Source organism: Carettochelys insculpta, chromosome 5 (assembly GCF_033958435.1).
Source record: "Carettochelys insculpta isolate YL-2023 chromosome 5, ASM3395843v1, whole genome shotgun sequence".
Taxonomy (NCBI): domain Eukaryota; kingdom Metazoa; phylum Chordata; order Testudines; family Carettochelyidae; genus Carettochelys; species Carettochelys insculpta.
In genome coordinates this window covers 10201187-10221920 of record NC_134141.1, presented here as the reverse complement: position 1 = coordinate 10221920, position 20734 = coordinate 10201187, and the positions used below count along the sequence as shown (strand labels likewise).

General features: G+C 42.3%; 1 protein-coding gene across 1 annotated transcript in view; it reads right to left on the bottom strand.

Moving 5' to 3' along the window:
* Positions 1–20734, bottom strand: part of GRIN3A (glutamate ionotropic receptor NMDA type subunit 3A) — a 75932-nt gene that overhangs the window by 35850 nt on the left and 19348 nt on the right. The window contains exons 2-3 of the mRNA XM_074994030.1: positions 13803–14404; positions 8334–9381 (exon numbers count right to left, since the gene is read on the bottom strand). Coding sequence (XP_074850131.1) covers positions 8334–9381; positions 13803–14404 — 1650 coding nt within the window. The remainder of the gene's footprint in view (positions 1–8333; positions 9382–13802; positions 14405–20734) is intronic.

Below are 20734 nucleotides of genomic sequence, written 5' to 3'. Positions count from 1 at the left end.
AGATTTTCAGTGTAGGCACATCAATACTTTCTAATGACCGGAGCTGTGCAGAGCACAGCAGTTCTATTTCATGAAGGAGGATTTTTTTTTTTTAAATTTGTCTTCATCCCAAACTGAAAGAAACTCCTCAAATTTTAGATTAAGGAAAATTCCATTTGGGGTTTGCCTTCCGCCTTTTTTTTTTTTTGTTCTGAATTGCTCTTAAATATCTCTGTGTATCACGAACCCTTATATGTATACACTTTAAACAATTTAAAACAAAAGTCACTTGTACGCTGTGGTTTTTTTTGGCATAAGGGACCATCTATCCCCAGTGCAGGATTCCCTGCGTATCAAGATAGATTAGAGCACCTAAGGGGACCATGTGGCTATGTCTACATGGCAGAGCTATTTTTGAGTAGCTTCACATCTTTGAAATGTGCTCGTTGGTATATGTTTAGACAGCGCCAAATGCTGAAATAGCCTATTTTGAAATAAACTCGAAATCAGATACAGTATGCAATTTGTGTAGCACAAATTGCGTATCTTATTCCCATGCAGACATAGCCTTTGCGACTCCATGTTAAGGCCTGAGGTGTTTCTATTTAGTTGATGGAAGCATAGAAGTCACAGCTAGTTTGGACTTTGTGTTCTGTTTCTTAGCAGTCTTCCCTGAAGCTGGTACTTGTGCTCCTGACCTACTGGTAATGTTTTCCCAGTCCTCTTCCAAAACCAAATTCCAGAAAAGCCATCTCAGTTTCACCGAGCATTACAGTTTTGAACAGAAGTGCATATTCCAGTGGGATAGGTTTCTATTTAAATTTCTCTGGCCAGTTCTCCTGTGGTTAGCCTCCTGATTTAGGTCTATTCATGCTACGCATGGTGAAGATTGTGTTTGCATGTGTGCTGCCATCATAAGCATAAACTAATATAATTTGCATGTCTCTAACAAAAAAGGGCCACCAGAGACATTAACTGGTGCCCACAAACGTCTGGGATTCAGAGGAGCAGGGAGGGAGGGAGGATTAAGTTTGATCCAAGTGAACTATGAAACGTACTCATCCTTCCCTATATGAGCACAAATGGTTCCCAGCTTTCTGCTTGTAGGTGAAAACTCATAAGAGGGACACTAAATTCCCATTCAAATGCATGTGAAAGTCGCTGATTTGTTCCAAGTGCTCATGATTCGGTGAAGGAGTGGCTGCATGTGATACTGCTTGTGAAAGTTGGGTTTGGAGGGGGCTGGGGAGCGTTAAAGACTAAGGGCGGTTGGGAGCCATGAGCAGGAAGAAGAGTTAAAACCTGGTGGCAGGTTGGGTCTGTGGGGTGGGCAGGAGTGTTAAAGATGTCATGCGTTGGTTCTGTGGGGAGGGCAGGTTGCTAAGGCTGCAGTGGGTTGGGTCTGTGGGGCGGGTGGGGAGGGGTTTCAGGCTGCTGCAGGTTGGGTCCATGGGGCGGGTTGGGGGGTTAAGGTTGCAACAGATTGGGTCTGCGGGACTGGCAGGGTTTCAGGCTGTGGCGGGTTGGGTCTGCAGGGCTTGCGGGGTGGGGTGGGGACAGGCTGTGGTGGGTTAGGTCTGCGGGGCCGGTGGGGTTTCAGGCTGAGGCTGGTTGGGTCTATGGGATGAGGGGTCAGGCTCATATTAGCCAGGGGGAGTTCACTCGTCTAGTGAACAAAGGTATGTGTCCCTCGTTTTAGTGAGTACTCATAAGTAAAGTACTTGTTTAATGAGGGATTCGTGTATTTTCCTCTTAATTTTCTCACATCAGTAAACAAGCACCTTTGCTGTTAAGTGTAGAGCTCTCTGACTGAGGAAATGACAGGCTGCCTCTTTTCTTGTTGGTGTTTTATGCAAATTGCATATTGATTTTCTGCAAATGCTTCAAGTAGCATTAAGGTTTGTTGTCTATCTGTTCAAGATCAGACAACAGCCTGAACGCACTTTATTTTTCCGGCAAGCTGTGATAAGTCTACATCAGGGAAGGGTTTGGATTCACAGATGCAGGAACACACAGGAATAACAAGGCTGGGAGTTATGGGCTGTATTTGCTTGTAGCAGAATATAATTCTCATAAATAATGATCCCTTTTTTAATGTTGCTGGGGTTTATTACCAATCCCGGGAGATTGTTCTAGCCCTGTATGCTCGCAATATTTGCTATTTCACTATAGTACTTACCTACCAACAATCTGTTTTTCATTTTAAAAGCTGCTGGAAAGAAACGTTATTTAAACAATGGACATAGCGTGTGTTTCACTCTCTTTTCAGATTCTTAGGAACTCCTTTTCTGTAGTTCCTAGTAGGACTTTTAAATTTGTGACTAGCTTTAGCTCTGTATTAGCTTTTGGCACAGTGCTGGTGACAAAAAACAGGGAGAGCTGCCTGCTTTAAGGAGGAGTACCGAGTGCTCCTTTCATGTGTTGTCATCTGTCTGAAGGAAGAAGGCCTGATGTTTTTCACTTGGGGAACCAAAATGGAGGCACATGGAATTAATAAATTCAAAATTTTGGGTAAGGGTATGTCTTCACCACATGGAAGATTGACCCGGTCAAGGTTGATTTTCCAGGGTTTGATTTCATATGCCTAGTAGGGACCCGCAAAATCGAACTATCTTGGGTCAACATTCAACCACTGTACTCCGCAATACCTTGAGGAGTAAGGAAGGGCAATGGGAGAAACTTTCCCATTGATCTCCCTCAGTCAGGATGACCACGTAAGTCGACTCTAGATAAGTCGATTCTAGCTATGCAATTGCGGTGGCTAGGATTGTGTATCTACAATTGATTTTAATGTCTGATGTAGACCTGGCTGTAGGGACTAGCCAAGGCTAAGACATTGGCTAAGGTCCTAATCCTGCAAACAATTACACACGTGAACATTTATTCTGTATATTTTTGTGTTCACTACACGAGGGCCTACGTCTGAAAGAGAAGACCAGTCTCCCTACTCCTTGAACCTGAGCTCTAATCATTAGCTCACTCTGCCTTATTTGCTAACTTTAATCTCACCAAGAGGCTGATTTTGTCCGTTATTTCTGCTCCCACTGCTTTTAAGATGTTTAAAGTCTTAATTAAGACAGATTTCTAATTCTTTGTTGCACTTCATTTCATGACAAGGAATTGCACGCTAGAGCTGAGTGAGTCATTGTTCTGTCTGGTTCAATGGTGGAACGGAAGGAGCAAGGAAAAATCATTTTGGGTTGAACAAAACAGTTAGTTTGAGCTAAAACTAAGTATGCAGAGTTGTTTTCAGGTTACTTTTAATTACACCTCACAAATTTCAAAGTGAAATATTATTTCAATATAAAAAGTTTAAAATGTTTGGTTTTGAAAATGTCAAAATGTTTCCTTTAACTCTCCTTTTCTATAACCACTCCCATTTTGTCTTGTTGAAACTGTTTGCTTTTTTTTGTTGAGCCTCCAATTGTATTCTTCAACAAATAAACTAATACCGCTCACCTAATAAATTATTTCGTTAGTTTTTAAAGTGCTACTTTACTGCTTTTTTGTTTTGATAGTACATAGACTATCACGGCTTTCTCTCTGTTACGTTTTAAACAATTCACCCACAGTTTCACCCGACAATAGTTGTACCAGTATTCATTATCTTGTGCAATTTCGTGGATGGTTTGTGCTAAGTACAGAAATGAATTCCTGCACAGCTTCACAAGGTGGCTCCATGCATCCCCTTTCTGATCAGCATATAAAATGGCAAAGATCTCATTAAACCCCACTATGACAACAACATAAATCTTTATGGAAAGGCAGTTGCGTTATTTATTTAACTTTATATCTGATGTCCTGGGGGCAGAGGCGTTCTTTGGTAGGATTGACTTTGAATGTTAAAGTGTTTAATGTCCTCAGAGCAGTCTCTTTAATTTTTCAATATTTGATGTGTACTTGCTTGATATCTCTGAGGGGATCTAGATTCTGTGGCAGATCTGCCTGCTTCTATCACAGAAATGATAGTTGTCTTCCACCACCATGAAGAGGTTGACAAATAATAAGCAGTCCTGTAGCATCTAGATAAGAACTGGGTCTTACCCATGAAAGCTCATGACTTAATAAATTTGTTAGTTTCTAAGGTGCTACAAGACCGCTTGTTGTGTGTGAAGCTACAGACTAACACAGCAAACGACCTCTCTGAGACTTGAAAAGGTTGGTTTTCTGTAAATGTTTCAAAAACATAGTGCTCCAGTGCCATTATCAACTGATGAGGAGGTGAAAGTCTTTGTAAATAAACATTAACTCATTCACCACCTATTGGAAATGATTATTTTGACTCCAAAAATAAAAGGCTTGCACCAAAAAAGGCCTTTCTGATAACCTCTTCAAATCATAAAAGTGCCTGCGTCATTGCAGAAAAGCATGTGTCTGACACAGTCTGAACCCAATTGCATGCAGAGAACTTGACAAGGGTGGCAGCTGGATCACCATGGCTGGGGCAACGGCCTCCTTTGCCTCCCTGCTTGTGGGCTTGCATGAAAGATACGGCAGAACACGGGGAAAACAGAGCAGAAGACATACAGTTCTTCCCCGAGGAGTTCAGTCTCAAATGTAATTGACGTATTAACTTTAATGAGCATCACAGGCATGCAAGCATGTCCTTTGGAATAGAGGCTGAAGCGTAAAGTCATATGAAGGTTAACTCTATCTGGAATATAAATATTTTGCAATGCTGGCTACAAACACAACAGGCAAATACCTGTTCTCATTTTCTGGTTATATTGTAAGTTATAAGTGGGCAGTATTATCTTCTGCATATGTAAACAACCTTATTTGTCTGAGTGATTGGCTGAACAAGAAGTAGTACTAAGTGGACTTGTAGGCTCTAAGGTTTTACATTTTGTTTCTGAGTGCAGTTGCTGAACAAAAATAACCTCTGCATTTGTAAGTTGCAATTTCACAATAAGGAGACTAGTCCTATGAGTTGAATTGAAAAATAATATTTCTGTATCACTTTTACAGGACAAATACTTCTTAAAACTATAGTGTGAACACTATACACCTTGTTTTCTGTTTTCCAATGAATATCAACACATTTGAAAATGTAGAAAAAACATCCAAAATATTTAGTAAATTTCAATTCTATTTTTAACAATGAGATTAAAACTGCAATTAACTCAAACGATTAATCATCTGAATTAAACTGTGTTTTATTGACAGCTCTAAGGTGGGCCTGGGGAAGTTGAGGATGAACTATTGCGAAGTCAATAAAATGCTCATTTTACACCTTCATAATAGATTCTGACCAATTTAGGGTTTCTAAAAAAATGATTTTAGAATATATTTTATTTCATCAAGTTCTGGAACTTATTTTGCCCACTGACTTCCCAGTGAATAATAAACTACAGAACATCCATTAGCTGAAGAGAACTCATTAGCAAAGCAGCACATATCAACATACCGCTAATGACTTACCTCTTGTCTAAGGCACACACCAAGATTAATGGGGTTTATTACAAAGATGTTCCAAGACCCAGAGCAGAATCTATCATACTCTGTGTTAAAAATATTTCTAATGATTGAAAAACTAAGCCATTTAGTGTGGTTAGTCAGAGATTATCTGCACACTACTGTCACTGATAGCTAACCCTAAATAACTGTTAGACATGTTTCAGTCACTATTATATTTTTTTGTGTTAATTAAGACCGATTGGTGTGAATGTAGAAATAGTGCTGAGCCAAAACTCAAGCACCCAACTTATCTGAACTTCAGGGTAAGTTCAGATTAGCATCTAGCACCTTTATAGATGGTGGCCTATGGTGTGACAGCAAAGTTTTAATGAGTGGGCGGGGAGCATAGGAGATGTCCCCTGCTGATGTCAGAGAAAGGCAAGTATTGGGACGAAGACCCAGTCTGTTAAAAATGAAGGTTGAGACATTGAAACTGCAAACATTTACACATGCTTAACTTCATTGCCATGAGCAACGCCCATGAGAGGTGACTTCTCTTGGACCCACCCCTTCCACACTTGGCCCTGACCCTTCCAGGATGTGGAGCCAGGCCCCAACACCTACCTAGCCCTGGGGCCTGCAGTGGCTACCATGATTCATAGTAAATTTAAGCCTCTGTTTTTGAAAAATCAGGATCACAATTATTTAGATATGAGCCAAAGATAGAACCTTAGATCCAAATGTGCTTTGCCCCCCATGAGATAAGCCAAAAAATCTAGGATTCAAACATTCTTCGACAGTGTGATCTTTGAAATCTAGTTTGGAATTTTAATGGTTGGGATATTCTCAAATACACTTCCTTAAAAGCCTGAACTTTTTGGGTCTGCTACAGATCTCTCAGAGGTAGTCAGGTACACCAGCAACACCAACAGAATGAACAGCATATGGTAACCCCAAAACAAACACAGGAACTTAAGTAGATCAAAATAGCCAAACCACATCTTGGATCTTCTCCCTTCAGAAGCAAAACTGCCCAATTGGAGTTGGCATAAAGAGGCGATAATTTAATGTCAGCTGCTTTGGGAATCCAGAAACAAGATCTATACAGGACAAGGAACCAAAATATGGGCTAGTCTGATGGTCTTGATGTTGGCTTCTTCCTCCTTGCTTTGGTATAGCAGGAGATGGACCTGGCATCTCCAGCCCTGGGCAAAGTGCATTGGTGGAGCACAATGGGGAAACTTGCAGGGTGCAAGTGAGACAAGAAACCCAGGTATGATGTATTGGTTTTGACACTCTGGGTATTTAGTCAGTGTTGGATGAATTGGGGAGATACTGGGTCCCCCACCCTGCCCCTTGCCACACACACATACCTGCACTTTTAGAAGATAACATGGACACTTCTGCTTTTTAAATCTTTCCTGTGCCTCCCAAAGAGGATTGGGAAATTAGGGGTAGCTGTGGTGTTGGTTCATGTCTACCCATGCTTTACCTTAATTAATTCCCATGAAGGACAGTGTGTCTACTCTACTCACTACAGTTGGAGTGGCTGATGCAAAGAGAAGGTAGAATGGATTTGATGTAACCACTTAATACAGAGCATGACGGCCACACAAAGCCTCTGTAGTTAATCAAACAAAACTAAAAGAGCTTTAATCTGAGAGGCAGTTTTCTAGCATCCCATGCAAATAGCTGGCTCACAACCCAATTGTCTAGCCTCTTACAAAAATATCAAGAACACAAAATAAAACCCTTCAATGGTAAGCAGTGTTCCTCTCTTCATGGTACGCCTGTCTACTGAGCCGGAAACAGAGTAAAGGAACAAATGTGCAAGTTCACCTCAGATGTTCCCAAATAAAACCCATAGATCTGAACTTCCCATATGTTGACAGGCATTCAAAATCCAGATCCAGATCAGAATTCCCTGTCCTTATCAAAGCACCAGAGCCAAAGATCTTGAGTGCTGGGGGTGGGAAAAAGTATTTGAGATCTGGGTCTGAATTCTGTGGATTTGGCCCAAGTTGTAGTTTAAACACAGTCTCTGTTCATGTGACTGCTGTCCTATGTTAGCCAGCAGGGCTAATGTGACAGGGAGAAACAGCCAGCCTACGCTGGAATACAATCTTTAGCATGCTGCTGGCAACTTGGTCATGTTAGTCAATAACACGATCGTGGTTTTAACTTGAGCTGAGCAAATAATTCATTGAATGACATTAGCTTATTTTTCCATTTCAAATTGTCCATAAGTGCTTCACAATGTTCTTTAATATAGTTATTTTAAACTATTCGCCTTGTAATTTCCATGAATATTTCTTGGTCTTTAGATTATTCACAAGCATGGCTGATCAGGAGTAGTAGCAGTGGTGGTGGCTGGAGTTTCAGGCCCCTTTGAATTGCTGTGGAAGTGCAGCTCCAGCTTTGCACAGCTAGGAGGGAACTGGGGCACCTGGTACCACAGTCCCAGTGGCTTTGAGGGCCAAATGCCCTCGGCCTGACCCCTTCTGCCTTTGACCCACTCCTTCCAGAGTGCAGAGCTGGGATCCACTCCCACCTTGCCCAGGGCCCTGCAGTGACTCTTAACAGCGCTGGGTGTGACCCTATTCAGAGTGCCTCAGTTTATGGCTAGCCTAATGGAGACGGACCTGAAGCAAAACCTCAGATCTATCCAAATATCTCCAACTGAAGTGTGTTAGAAATTCAGCTCTGAGTATTGCAAATTGCTTCAACCTTTACAAAGCATAAATCCAAGCTGTGGTGCATAGAACTCCAAACACTGACCAGTTTGCAATCTGGATATGAACATAATGGTTTAAATTTCTCTCTCTTCAGCTTTGCTCCTGGACCTATGTCAGGAGATAATTGACTGTAATGTGATGGTTAGAACCCATATGTCATGTAAAAGTTAATGGGCACTGGGAAGAGACAAAGACTGAGTTAACAGAAGTTTCATACTTCACCTTGGGGTCATGTATTCCAGAAAGCTCCTCGTAGATTTTCTCGCCTACCATGACAGCAGCCAGGTTTGCTGTGTACGTCGAGAGACAAAACAAACAAAAGATGGCCCAGAGATTCATTAAAAACCTTCCAGTCCAGCATTTAGGGGGTTTGATGGCAGCCGTTCTGCCAAATAAGATGGCATAGCAGACATTCAGGGCAGAGGAGAAAGAGAAAACTTTATTCCTGTTTCTTCCCTTGGGGGTCATCCCAAAGGGGCTTTTCCACTCGTACAGGGTGAGAAATATTGCTGTGATGTGGAGGGCAACAAATATTCCCAGCCACATAGTCCAGTGGAGTGGCCACATAAAGGCTCCAATCGGAGCTGCTGTATCTTTGGTCCTCACTAAGATGCCCAAGCTGGTTGAAAAGAAAGGGCTGGTGAAATCAATCACTTGGCTACGGGCTGTGTTGATACTGAATGAGGTCACTGCCATGTGGGCTGTCCCAGCCAGTAGGTCACCCACAAGGCCCGTCCAGTGGCCATTTTTCCAAGCTCCGTACTTCCCATCACCAACGATGTACAGGTCAAAATCAAAGTTCATATCCTCGGATAGCTTTTCCAGCAGGTCGATGCAGTAGCCGTAGCAGCACTTTTTGAACTCAATGGGCACGGTGTCATTGCCCCCTTGAAGGGTTTCAAAGAGGCTGTCCAACATGGCTGAATCATTGGTCAGGGGATCCAAGCAGAGTTGTCCTGCTGGGCACAGCCCTTCCTCATCCACTTTTCTCGTGAAGACAAAAGGGTGTTCAATGAGCGTCACTACTCTTAGGTGAAGCCGGGGAGGGTGCAGGATGTGGTTCTTGTGCCTCTGGGCCTGCTCTGGCCAAATCCCACGGTCCATGATGATCTTTCCTTCTTGCCAGCTCCCCAGTCGAGTCCACATTGGGTTCCCTACAGGATCATGCTGCAGATTCCAAATGAAGAAGTTGTTTTCTGAGCTGATGATGGAAGAGCCTTTCACTTTAATGTGGCCACTCAGACCATCGAAGGTCGTGTTGGCTAAAAACCTGTTGGGAGAAGAAAGGTAAAAAAACAGAGCCAGCCCTCCAGAAGACTGAAGTCTAACTCTACTTCAGAAGAACAATGCAATTTTATTGAAAACACTGTTCTGAGACTCAGGATAGCTGTTTCCTGTTTCCATGTATTTTCTGTTTGACCTTGGGCAAATCACGTAACCCTCTCATGCATCACTTCCTTTCTCTTGAGCTTTGTCTATTTAGATTGTAAATTCTTCAGGAACAGCCTGTTTGTAGCTGTTCTGATTGACAGCTGTGTCTGTCGACACCTATTCTGTTCAGCCTTATTAGAAATTTAATAATCATATCGTGTGGAATAATAATTATGCTAAAACCATATTAAGTTTGAGAAATCTAATACTCAAAATGTATCAAAAGCTACAGGGCCAAATCCTCATCTTGTGCAAATCAACATAGCTCAAGGATCTGGCCCAAGATTTATCCCGTAATGTAATTGAGGCATATGTAAGCCCTGCTTGTTTTAGGGTATAGCTTAACTACCACAGAATAGTGCATTAAGCTATTTATTCAACACAAGAATCCAAAACAGTATTAAAGGCCAGATGCACTCATTGGGTTTTCTAGTTTACCCTCGCAGAATCTAGACTGTGAGCCATTGGTGGTGTAAACAACAGCCCTCTCAACCCTCAGGAGTGAATCAGTCCAACATCCCCGTGACTACTTCCTTATGTAAACGTTCAGTGCTCTACTACTGCAGGGTAATAGGGCATTGGTTTACCTTAGTCCTGCCTGTGGAACAATAGCATTGGCTCCTGAGGGCTGTCATGTTTTGGTTTCATTCTGACTGCTGGGTTTAGTATGTAGGTGGTGACCTCTGATATCCAGGAAGTCAGTCGAGGTCAGGGGTGTCCAACTGGTGGCTGACAGGCCAGAAGCTGGCCCGTGGAGCCTTTTTTTCTGGCCCATGGGGCTGGCTGCTGCAGGGCCCTGGTGGCTGGGGTGGGGAGCTGCTGCCAGCCCTGGGAGCAGACCCTCGGCTGGGACATGAGGCCAGCAGCAGAGCAGTTTGCGGCTGTGAGGGGAGTTAAGCCTGGAGGTGGGTAGAGGATAACTTGGGGCTGCACTGGGTTTAAGGCTGGGGTTGGGGCTGGGGGTGTTAAGCTTGGGGGGTTGGCAGGCGATAGTTTGGGGCTGGGGGGTTTTAAGGCAGGTGGCAGGGGGCGGCTTGGGGCTGCAAGGGGTCTAAGCCTGGGGGTGGTGAGAGGTTTGGCACTGCAAGAGGTTTAAGCGGCAGAGGGGGTTGGGGCTGCTTTGTGTTCAGGTCCCTTGGAACATGTAAAAAATTGCTTTGTGGCCCCCGACAAAGAAAGTTTGGATGGACACCCATGTTCTAGAGGAGCTGGTAACCCCTTCCAGCTATAAACCCTGCGTTTCCTTGATTCGAGCGATTTCACGGTATTTAAATGTTTGATTTTGTGGTCTCCTCAAGCAAATGTGTTTTTCTGCCCCTGATTTCTCTGATCGATATTTGTTGTCAGTGGTGGTGGCACGTTAATCCAAACATCCAAAGGGAGACATGAGTAAATCACTTTTAACACTGTGTGGTTTTACACGGAGGTCTCTATGGCCATTAATCATTGCTTATACTGCATGCAACATAAATGAAGCTCAAAGTCAAGGACATTCGTGGACATGGAAAAACTGCCTGAGTCAGAAACCTTTAGGAAATGCTAGAGAAGTTCATCTAGTTTAGGGCTCCGGTTAGCAAGGTCTCCTGTGAGGGACCAAGCAAAGTCCATGGGAGTTAAGTAGGCAGGACCTTGTGAGCACCTTGCTGCCTTTGGCATATAAAAAGCTGTTCTATTTAAACAGACTGTTACCCACAACAGTCCAGTAGCAGCTTCTGAAGGACATGTATAGAAAGTGGGAAGGTTTGTGGGCAAAAATGGTCCTGTCCTCAGATGGGTGTAAATCAACACAAGCTCCATTCATTTTAATGGGATTATAACAATTTGCTCTACCTGAGGATTTGGCCTTACACTTAAGCTATATGAACTGTATGAAGGGTTGGTTATGGTCTGTGATGCTGACAGAACAGGTGTCAGCTCATGCCAATTGTCCTAGGCCTCAGCTGAACTCTGGCTAATATACTTCTGAATTAGTCTGGCTCCCTTATGTGTTAGCATTATTTATGTAGACCCTCAGATGAAAGTTTAGCATTTATGAAATACTAGTGAGATGCCATGTGTACAATCTCACTGATAACGCCTGTACCCAATGTTGTATTGTTTACATTCTCTGTAACTGTAAGTTACCAAACAGCAACGTTTCCTTAATTTATGTAAAATGCTGGATTCCTACAGAAGGTATTAGGTCACCAACAAGACCCATTAAAACCAAATAGGCCACTGCAGAACATCAAAGAACAAAGACTTTAAGTGCATTCCGCCTCCCACCCCAGGAAGAAGAGAGAGAACTGTGAACTCGGTTGGAAATCTGGGAAAATGGGAAATAAAAATCCCTAACAAGAAGAAACTGTATCTCTTTTGGTGTCTGCCAGACAAGGATCACAATGCATACGTAAAAGATCCCCAGCACTAGTGCTTGGCCTGGACCTGTCCCAGGGCTTGCTGCAAGCATTGCCTTCTGTGTGAGATCTAAAATGCAATTGACTGGGGGTAAGTGACTTGTCCTTTGTGATGGTGAGTAACCTTAATGATGGACTTTTTTAGCATCAGGGATCATCTATCTCCGATGCATTGTTACTCGGGTATCAAGATAGAGCAGAGTACCTAAAGGTACTGTCCACATTAAGGCAATTATAGTGCCTGAGGAGTTTATACAGGTTGAACCTCTGTAATACAGCACCCTTGGAATTTGACTGAAGCTGAATGAGATAATTTGCTGAAGCAGGGAAGGTCAATGTTTTCTAGCACATTGCTACCACATTCACTGCTAAATGGGCTCTTAGAAGTCATTTGGGGTAAAGAGAGTTAAATGATGGCACAGCACACTAGGAACCAGGATTAGTGGCTGTAAACCAACTTTATGGGACCACAGGAAGCTTAGCCACATCCATGATAAGTGGTTGTCCAGCTAACTAAAATCATGCTGGATTACAGATATTGCCAGATGAGAGAGTTCCAGATTAAAGAGGTTCAACCTGCACTTGGCAGGTAAAATCCAAGTATAGAACTCACAGCTGATTTGGACTTTGTGTTCTTAGCAGTCTGCTCTGAAGCTGGTATTTATGCTCTTGAGCTACTACCGGACAGCTAAACCCTGCCATTCCCTTGTGGGGATTTAGTGTCAATTTAAGGGCTCAAGATTCTAGTTGCCACGTGGCTTTCAGGACCCCCAGGCCCTTTGGAATCATTGGGCCTCCTTTGCCCCACTTGGTAGTGGGCCTGGTAAGAGTCTATCTCAGAGGGTCATACAATAAAGAGATACTGTAGGCAGAGAACACTACAGCAAATATTGACCATTTTGACAGACCATATTATCCATTGGCTGCCTGTCTTTTTCCTTGCACTGTCCACTCACTTGCCAAGTGACTGAGATGTGTTTCGAGGGTAGAATTTTGGCACAATGGTTGCACAGTGTGCAGCATTTTACAAGGCTGGCCTCAAGCACATGAGGAAGATGACAGATTGCTTGCCTTGGAGGCGGAGGCTCTGCATTTTGGAAAGTCTGCAGAGTTTCATCAACACTCAGCCGAATCCCTCTCTGATCTGCACCAGAAAGAGGGTGGCACTCAAAATGCATTTCTCTCTGTCTCATTCCCCCATACACATGTACATCCCCAGCAGTGGGACTGAAGGGGGAAACCTTTTCCCCCTACCCGCAAGCCAGTGTTCCTTTTAATTTTTTCCATCCATGAGTGGAATGCATTTTATGTGCACTGAGGCATGTTTGGATGGGCACCACCAGTGGCAACACATGTTACTGGCTGTGTGCACTCAACTAGTCATTTGCACAGCACCTGAATCACCCCTGAAGCCACCAAGCACTTAGCTTACAGGGAACACTGCCTCAGACTCTTTCTGGCTTTGGGAATATTCTTGACTTGATATATCTTGCCTGCTCTAGCATCCTGGATCCCCTCCAATATGAGGCTGGCCCTGACATTTATCCATCACACATGGCTGTAAATCTGAAGTCCTATCAAAACTTGGCTTATGTGTAAGACTCTTTACTCACACTGAATGGTGTCTTACTCCATAGGTTGTCCCAATCACTTCAGAGTACTACTCATGAGGCAAGCTGCTACTCATCCTGAGTAAGGATATCACAATCTAGCAATGGATTAAGCACAATGAAATATCAACTATCAAATATAAAAGTAAGACAAAGCCGTAGTGTTGGGTTAACTCAATGGTTCAAAGATGGGGAAACAAAATGGAGATTTCATTTTGTACAATTCCAAGCCTTCTGTGGAAGGAAAAACTTACTTTGATAAATATTGCCCCGAAGTGAGATTTGTTTCCTCCATGTCCATGCAATTTGTCGTACTTGGAATAAGCGCTAGCTCCGGTTGGATCAATGTAGCCGTTGCCACAGCTCTTGCTACCAGCTCCATCGCATCCTGGACATAATGCTCAAAAACGGACTCTGTTGTTTTGCCGTGGGCAATGAGACCCAAAGGTAAACCCTCTGTCCTCAGTTCTTCCACATTCTGTGAATCCCCAAGAATCCAGTGAAGTTCAGGAGGCATCACGCCAAACTGGGTGGTTATCTCAAAAACCCTCCTTGTGTTTTCCATGTCACAGCCAAACATAACTATGGTCGATACTGTGTCTTTAATGCTCTCTAGGTGAGCCTGCAGGTAGTTCAGAAGGTCACTAGTGAAAGTGAGATTGGTGGTGATATTTATAATGGAACCCAGGTGGAACTTGGAACTCTGTTGAGTGAGGAAGAGAAAATCTGTGATATTCCACTCTTCGCATAACATCAAGCTGAAATTGTACCAATTGTTCATTGCCAGGATGGAGAAAGTGACATCGGCATCCGAGCTTAACGAATTTTCTAAACTCAGTTGTAGGTGAAGAGGATTCTGTATTTAAGGATATGAAAGATATCAGTTAGGAAAGGTGGACCAGAGACTTACTGTGTTTCTTCCTCTATTAAATATACACATTCTAAATCCATGTAGAATCTGCAGTATATCTTTGATTAGAAAAATACACAAAACAAAAAAAAAATGAATGAGTTTGTGGACCATGGTCACATGATTTAATTTGATCCAAATGTTGTATATTGAAAAATAAGGGAAAGACCCCACGTTACTGCTTTCCACAATACACACCAGATCCTTGGCTATTAGTCTCAGCAGAGGATCTGGCATAAATCATTTAAGCTACACTGAAGTTAATGCAAAGTCATGCGTTAGTTTTAAAGAATATCACAATTAAAAATGTTTTCAGCTCTTCTTTCTATTATCTCTTGGTTTTGGTATTCACAGCCTCTTTTACCCAGACATGGGAATAAGCTAATTAATGAGATAATGACACACAATCAATACTCATCTTGTACTACCAATAGGATATTCTATGACTCACTGGTAAAGGACAAATTCCCAAATGAACAAGAATCTGACAATGAATCCCACGCCACAAAGAGGTGGTCTATTGCTCATAAGGTTTTTTGATTAACCTGCAAAGTAAAAATATTGTGTAATGATTTGGGATAGGTGAACTGGTTCTGATAAAGCTTGAAACATAAGCTCAGACTGAATGAAAGAAAAATATTTTCTGAGACTCTGAAATGACTGGACAAGTGTTTTTTTTTTCAGCTCCAGTTTCTGCATTGCTTTGAAAAGGTAGGGCCAGGATCCCATGAGAAAACAGCTATTCTTGGATTACGTTCATCCAGGATCAAAAGTGGTGGTGCCAGAAATTCCACAATACAGTCTGTTCTCATGAGCTTTTCAGATAGATTTTGCAGACTGGAAGTTTTAGCGATGCATCGATAGTTATCTAAGCCATATGTTTCCTGTGAACTTTTCAAGAAATTCACCATTTAAAATTAATAATAAATGAAAAATCTACTTTTATAAATACTGCCGCAGTGCATGCATTGTACTGGAAATATAGCATGCCTTATGGACAGCTGGTAGCATAAAGCTGAAACCCAAGCACTATAGTTATTACAGGTTGAACCTCTCTAGTCTGACAACCTCAGGACCTGACTGGTGCTGAACGAGAGAATTTCTAAACCATGGGAGGTCAATATTGTCTAGGAGCACTACCAACCCTTCCACTGCTTACTGGGCTCTTAGCAGACATTTAGGGGTAAATTACAGCTGAACAACAGCACAGAACACTGAGAGCCAGGACTGGTGACTCTAAAACTTTATGGGATCACAGGAAACTTGGCCACACAGATGATAAATGGTCATCCAGCTAACTAAAATCATGCTGGGTTACAGATGTTGCCAAAGGAAAGAGTCCTGGATTAGAGAGGTTCAACCTGTACAGTATAGTAAACCCTGTGGCTTAACTCACAGTCAAAACCACCTCCACACCCCTTCCAGTACCCAGCTCCCCTGGCTGGGGAGCCCGCTGTGCAGATAGCTGCTTGTGGAACAGTTTCTCCCAAGCAGCTGTGTGCTCCCCAGCTAGGAGAAGATGTGGGCCATGAGGGTGCCCCCCCGATCCCCAGCCAGGGAAATTCTGGGGCTATCCCCAACCTCCTCCCACCCCCCTGCTAGTTGAGCAAAATTTGATTTATGCAGAGGTTGGCCAGACAGAACCCCTGCGTAAATCAAGGGATCAGTGTATATACACAGATTTATATTTATATTGTATTTATATACAATGAAGTTATTAGTATATTAAATGCTAAACATAGACAGAAACATGCACCCAACTTGGAGTTTGAGCCTGCTCCCAGTGAAGGGTTTATATGAAAGGATTACATCTACACTTCCCAGACGATTGTCACGGTGGTGATTGGTGTTTCAGGGTTTAATTTAGTGACCCTAGTGAGGCTGGGCTAAATTGAACCACCAGAGCTCCGCATTCGACCCTGGTACTCCTTGCTGTCATGAGGAGTAAGGGAGGTGGTCAGGACAATTTCTCCCTTCAACCTTCTGCAGTGGGGACAGCGGGAAATATCAATTTCAGATACATCAGCTCCAGCTATGTATTTTGCATAGCTGGAATTACGTATTTTAAATTGATTTTTGCCGTAGTGTACAGCTGGCTCGAGTTTCTCCTATGGTTGCCTCCGAATGCATGTCTGTGATAGCAGGATGTGCTCATTTGGTCCTACTGAGATTTGCCAGTGAGTTTTGTGTGAGCATTGCCAGTGAAATCGGAGAGAGCTGATCACAGAATCAATCTGAGACCATCGTTTGAACATAAAAAGTCAGGTGTGTTCTCTCCACTGGCTCCAGCAGTGCTGAAACCTTGACTCACTACATTTTTATTAAAAAAAAAAAACAGTAGTCATCTTCACACAGACGGCAGCCCCTTTCATGTATTAATTCCTTGCTATAATTAAATGGCTTTAAACAGTGGAAGTTGGAGAGGGAGTCCCTGTCAAATCAAGAGTCTGAAAATTCAGCCGGTTTTTGTACCCAATATATTCAAAAGAGACACAGAAATCACACAGGCTGCTCTTATACAGAACCCCTACTTTACAATTTGCAGTGTGAAATATCTTAGCTCTTCTTCTCTTGAAGACTTCAGGCACACACCGGGGTAGGCTCCTATATCCAAAACGTGGACTGGAACATACATATGAGTTTTTGCCTGCTAAAAGTTGTTTTACTGACAAATCCTCTTAATGGTCTTGATTGAGTAAAGGATTTTAGCACTTGCTTAGCTGCCTTAACATGGAGAAACTGGAGATAATCCAGAGAAGAGCAAATAAAATGATTAAAGGTCTAGAAAATGACCTATGAGAGAAAAATGGAAGAACTGGGTTTGTTTAGTTTTGGAAAAGAGAAGGCTGAGAGGTGACATGATAGCAGATTTCAGGTGCCTAAAAAGGTGGTACAAGGAAGAGGAAGAAAAAATGTTTTCGTTAGTCTCTGATGATTGGACAAGAAGCAATGGGCTTAAATTGCAGCAAGGGGGGTTTAGGTTGGATATTGGGAAAAATTTCCTAATGGTCAGAGTGGTTAAGTACTGGAATAAATCGCTTGGGGTAGTTGTAGAATCTTCATCATAGGAGATATTTAAGAGCAGGTTGGCTAAATATCTAACAGGGGTGATATAGAGGGTGTTTGGTCTTGCCATAAGGGCAGAGGGCTGGATTTGATGACCTCTTGAGGTCCCTTTGAATTTTAGGATTCTATGATTATAGTGGTTCGGATCCAACTGACTTCAGTGGAACTGGCACTTGGGTTTAAAATAAAGCACTTGCTGAGGTGCTTTGCTGAGTCAGGGCCAATAACCATGGTAAGATAGATATAGCAATTGAATATTCCTGGGCATGAAGCTGAAGAAAATTATTAAATAGTTGACCCTAAATGGGAGGCTTTAGTACTGGTTCTTTGCCTGCTATTCTTTTTAATAAGCATGAACAAAAATAATTTTGAGGGGAACTTATTGTCATCTTTATTCCAAATTTTTACTGGAACAATGATTCACATGACATTCCATCCATGTGATTTATACCAGTTTTGGCTAACTCAGCCCTGCCCATAAATACCATCTTGGACTTCAAGCAGTTACAAAAGGCATTGTTTTACCAGCAATCCACCATGGCCCTAGGGTGGAAACTTTTTATTTTATTTGGGATAATTGATTACCAGCTCTTTTTTGGGGCTGTCAGTCATCAGAGAAGAATCTTCTCTCTTCATCTTCTTCTTAAGGGAGGGCTAACTCAGTGATTTGAGCATTGCCCTGTTAAACCAAAGGTTGTAAGTTCAATCCCTGAGGGGGCCATTTAGGGATCTGGGGCAAATAAAAAAAAAACAGGGGGTGCTTGGTCAAGTGAAGAAGGCAGGGGACTAGACTCAATGACCTCCCAAGGTCCCTTCCAGTGCAATGAGATGTGTATCCCCCTTTACTATATCACCTTCTGTATTGCCTCACCTAGGGGTGTTCATCAGAACCTTCCTTGCTCCAGAGTCTGTGGCACTTTGTGACCACATTGCAGATGTTTGAAGGTTGCTTCCAAGTTTTCTCACAGGACTTAATTTTTCATTCCCAGCTGAAGGCCCAGCTGGACCATATGGGTCCTGAAAAGCTTGCTTCTTATAGGAGGCATTGGTCATGGTTTGGGATATTTATCACATTTTTCAGTCAGTGCTTTGTAGACTCATCACTCTTTGAAATGATGAATTGTCCAATTATTGCTTGGAACGCAAGAACTTTTGAGAAAGAATCACTTATTTAGTGATTGCTTTTGAGGCAGCATAATTTCAAGACAAAGCTTTTTGCCAAATTAAATAATATTTCTCTCTCTCTCCCTCTCCCTCTCTCTCTCGCACATATGGTATCAGTGCTCAGAAGATTTATTAAATTACTGGAGTGCATTGAGCTACGTTCAAGCTTTCATTCTAAAAGTTCTCAAGGAAAACCCTTCCATATTCTTCTCAAATTGGAAATTAGTAAAAAAGTGATTTATCCAGTTTAATGGGCTAGTCTATGAATTAAAATGTGTACGCGCACTCAAGTGCTCCATCCTAGTTTAGCTTGAAACCATAATTAAAGATCATATAACTCACCCCACATCTTGTTTTATTGCACAAAAAAAAATCAAACTTCAGCTCTACATATGCTAATTATTTGCTATGTCTTAAAAAAACACTCACATCTTTATGGAGCCTGATGATTAACAATGTTTTAAAATATTTTTATTAGCACTTTTTCATCAAATTCCATTAGTTGTTGTTTTTGTTGGACATGGAGAGACAGATCCACAGCAGGGGTAAAGTTGCATAAATCCAGTGACTTGATCGTATAGCAGTTGGCAATCTGACCCAGAATTTTAAAGTTCTTTATAAAAGGGGCCTGGTCTCAAGGCCATTAAAATCTGTAGGACTCTTCCTATTCTCTTCAGTGGTCTGTGAGTACATCCTTGATTCTGATGAATTATGAACTTGCATAGGGTTTGTGTTGCCTTTGTTTCCTGTATCAGAGAGCATATTTTTGGCAAGAGTTATTTTTTTTATCACTGAACTTCTCACAACATGCCCAGTGTTCCTGGATTGTACTCATTGCCTTGCAACTTGTGATCAGGACTGTTGGTTCATTTAACAGATGAAACACTATTTGCATATAATTAAAATCAGGCTACGTGACATTTGCTGAGTCTCCATTTCAGTTTTCTTCTAGGCCAGATCCTCAGCTGATCAAACTATTCCAATGAGTTCCACGGAGCAAGGTCTGCTTACATGATCTGAGGATCCGGCCCTTTAATTTCTTCCACAAAGCCAGCCATCCTGATGAGGCATTGTTACTGAGGCATTTTATGTGACATTATTACAGTTTTATTAGTATAATTAAAAGTACATATGCTAAGACTCTTTCGCTAAGTAGGTGTACAAGTAAGTGATGCACAGCAACTATTACTTTCTTTAGATTCTCTGGGTCTCAGGCACAACTCAAATCTGCATTTGCTTAGGGGTAACATTTTTATAAATGGACATTAGTCAGAGTTTCACACTGAGTGGAGTGGCGGAGAAGGGATAAATCTTCTACCTTTCAGGGCACCTCCAAAATGACTCCAAAATGGCAGTTGTGAGCAAGGCGAGACCGTTGTTTCCACAACTTGAGAAGTTTTGTATTTGGTAGCTGAATATACAAAGTTAAAGCCACATTACCTGAAGGTTAATGGCCCACAGTGCTATATGGTCTTTATTTTCTTTAGTGGGACCAGTTGGGTTTTGAAATTTCCCTTTGAATAATGTAAGTAGTAGAGTTGGTCAATCAAATTCTGGTGAAAGTCATTCACTGGAAGGTACCAATTTGTTGGAAGTCAAACATGTTGCAGTGCTGGTTTGATTTTGGCCAACTGGCAATGGAACACAAGCAAGGTTTTCATTGTGAACCTGCCTGGTTTTCTGCCAGATATCTCATATGGCTCCTTGGTGGCTCATCTGGTGAGCTGTTGAAGCACCTGGACTTCAGGGCTTGTAGCTTCAAAGCAGTTCCTAGGGATTCCAGGTCAGCTCATCAAGCAGGTGGCCCAGAGCCAGGGCTTCATTCTCCTTCTCGCCAGATTAGAAATGTATAGAACTCAAAATCCTCCACAGAATGGAATGACCTTTCTCCACCCAACTCTAGCAGCAAGGAATGTGCATGATTGTGGTACCAAAGCAAATCTATTTGCAAAATGGTTGCATCCAAACAGAACCCTTCTGCGGAGAGTTTTATGAATCTGGAATCTTTGCAAGGCTTCTTCTCCAGTTTTCTTCAGGCATTTCTCT